This window comes from Pyrus communis, chromosome 2 (genome assembly GCF_963583255.1).
Source record: "Pyrus communis chromosome 2, drPyrComm1.1, whole genome shotgun sequence".
Classification (NCBI taxonomy): Eukaryota; Viridiplantae; Streptophyta; class Magnoliopsida; order Rosales; family Rosaceae; genus Pyrus; species Pyrus communis.
Genome location: NC_084804.1, coordinates 6,564,758 through 6,567,826, shown reverse-complemented (window position 1 = coordinate 6,567,826; position 3,069 = coordinate 6,564,758). Strand labels below are relative to the sequence as shown.

Sequence of the window (3,069 nt, the reverse complement as noted above, 5' to 3'; positions counted from 1 at the left end):
GAAGATCATATGAATTTGCCTAGTTTGAAAATAGCAGAATAAGAGGAAATGGATGACATGAGTCTAGATGTATTAGTTATCTCTTGTAATTCAACTTCAAATATACAAATAGGAAGGTGGTTCTTAATTTTGTTTAATTAAATAAGAGGTAATGGATCACACGATTTTGCAATTTCTCACTACGGGAAGGCAAAAAAAAAAAAAAAAAAAAAAAAGAGGGAAGAAAAACAAAGGAGCAAGTATTTCAAAGCTGAGAAAAAAAAAAAAATTCAAAACAATCTGAGATGCCTAGTGACGGGTAAGGCGAACCGGAAGTCCTTTTTCCGGTGTTGGCATCATGTCGCCGGTGATCTTCTCCTTAGGAAATACCACTTCCCATTTGAATCTCTTGACCACATTGTGAACGAAAGTGAGGATTGCCAGGCGAGCGTACTCTTTCCCAGGGCACATTCTTGGGCCTCCTCCAAATGGAACAAATGTGAAAGCTGGGAATACACTTAGGTCATCATATCTTGATGGGTCAAACTTTTCTGGGTTGGGGAAGTACTCTGAGTTCATGTTTACTGTACTCACAGTCCAGTATACCTTCCAGCCCTTCGGAATGGTGTAACCAGCGTAGGTAAAATCAGTCAAGGCCTCTCTAAATGTTCCTTGAAGTGGCGGCGTGAATCTCATCACTTCATACAACACATTCCATGAATACTTCATTTTGTTGATGTCTTCCCATTCCAAGAAGGCTCCTGGCTTCTTTGAGTCTGCTATCTCCTTGTGCTCTGGAATTTCACAAAACAAATCAAATTTTAGCACAAAAATGTAAACCCCAAATCTCCAAATTCAGTTTGGTAATCACAAAAATTATATAGTAATTATGTTGAAGTGATTAGTATTTACCAGCTAGAACCTTGGCATAGATGTCTGGCCTCTCTCCAACGTATTTCATGAAGAAAGTCATGGCAGTAGCCACAGTGCTATATCCTGCTGTGAGCAAACCCATGATCTTATCCGCAACCTCAGCCTCAGGCATGTGTTTACCAGATGGGTCACTAGCCACAATCATGTGTGACAATATATCATGCATGGGACCTCCTGCCGCCATCGCAGCCTTCTTCTCCTGAATCACAATCCTCAACTCCTTTCGCAGCGCGTCTGCGGCTTTGGTTGCCTTGTAGAATGTTGTTCCTGGGAAGTTGATAATAAGTGAATGCATCCCAACGGTGACATCATCAAAATTGTTCACAAGCCTTGAAATTCGCTCCGGTTCATCGATACCCAAGAAGAATCTGCAGGCAAGACTTAGAGTGAGGGTCTTGGCCAAAGGGTAGACCTCGACCACATCTTTGCCTTCCCAATAGGCCTTCATCTGTTCCTGAGTGATAGAGTCCATTTTCCCCAAGTACCTCACCAATGCTTCCGGCTTCAAAAACCCTGGCGATCTTATAACTTTCGCTTCTTCATCACGAGAAGGTTGTGCAACAGCAGGAGCAGCAGCAGCGGTGGGGGCGGCAGCCTTGTATGAACGAAACATCTTTTGCATCGAATGTGGTCGAAAAGCTGTGAAGTACTTTTGTTCATTGGAGAAGAGAAATTTGTGTCCACTAGGACCACAAATCACTGCAGTTTTTTCCCCAAGAATATAGGTCTTGAAGATGTCAGGAGAGTACCTCCTCATCCTCTTGAACACAAAATTTTCCGGCTTCCCGAACAGGAACTCGATTGATTCACCCACAATAGGCCACCCCATGCTCCCTGGTGGAAGGTTTTTGCCATCATCTGATTTGCCTTTGAATGCAAATATGATAAAGGTTAAAAAAGCAGTTCCCAAAGATAAAGCAAGGTAAAGGGTTTCCATGGTTTCCTCAAACTGTTTGAAGAGAGTTTGGTTGAAGTTGGCAAAAGCAGTAATGATGTTTAGGGAGCTTGAAAAGCCGGGTTTATAAAGGGCCAGATTCCACTCTGATAAGTCTAATAAACTGGATTATTAATCGTAATATGACCAATACCAATACACCATGATTAATCAGCACGCCAGAAAGTCGTCAAAGTTGAACGTTCAACCATCCAAATGTGTTTTAAAATAATTTTATATTCAGAGATGGTGGCTTCTTATGTGCATAGATACCAAGTCTTGGCTTATTGTAATTTGTATTATTTTCAACTAGAAAATGCTGCAAATACATACATACATACATACATATACATACATACATACATACATACATACATATATATATATATATATATATATATATATAAAACATCAGTTTTTTGACACACGTTTTGATACACATTGTCATTGTGTATGGTCCATTTTATATGAACAAGCTATATTTTAATTAATCATTCATATATCATTCATGTAAAAAGTTAAAATCATTAAGACATTCATTTTGCAGTGAAGAAAACAGACAAATATGTTGTAAACTTTCTTAGTTTAAGTGTCATTGTGTAAATCCTAGTTAGATTTGATTCTAGTTATCATTTCCTATTACAACTTGTATTACTTGGGGAAGAAGGAATATCTTCTTTCCTTTTACTACTATAAATAAAGACACAATATAGGAGGGATAACAACACATATTCCCCTACAATTCTATAAACACATCTTTCTCAATTTCTCTACCTTTGTCGCCGGCCTTATTCCCTTTGTCAGATAAAATAGACTACAACACGTTATCAGCACGCTCCTACTGCTACGTTTAAGAATCTGACGTTGAAGTTTTTTTTCTGCATCAAACCAGTTCATCCATATCATCATGCAATCATGTTCTTTCAAAACAACGATTTTTATCTCGATATTTTTGCAGCCCTAATAACATGAACATTCACCATAATGCATAACCCAACTTTACGTTTTTCGAATTTTAAATTCTACATAAATTGTGTATGCATTATAGTCATAATTATTGAATTATGTGAATTTGATATTTGCCATGAATTGCATCAAATATACGTACATACATTAAAATATTGAATTGAATATGCCTTGAATTGAATTATATTTGAATTTAAAATTAAAAAAAAAATAAAAAAAATCAGGAATCAAGATTTGGGTTCTTCGAACCCATAACC

The 3,069-nt window shown here is 37.5% G+C and overlaps 1 protein-coding gene across 1 annotated transcript; it reads right to left on the bottom strand.

Moving 5' to 3' along the window:
• Positions 1-58: 58 nt before the first annotated feature.
• LOC137725904 (beta-amyrin 28-monooxygenase-like) lies at positions 59-1,914 on the bottom strand. The gene is made up of 2 exons (XM_068464743.1): positions 892-1,914; positions 59-773 (listed from the first exon to the last, which is right to left on the bottom strand). Exons 1-2 carry the CDS (start codon positions 1,847-1,849, stop codon positions 289-291), a joined length of 1,443 nt encoding a protein of 480 aa, XP_068320844.1. The 5' UTR covers positions 1,850-1,914; the 3' UTR covers positions 59-288.
• Positions 1,915-3,069: the final 1,155 nt, after the last annotated feature.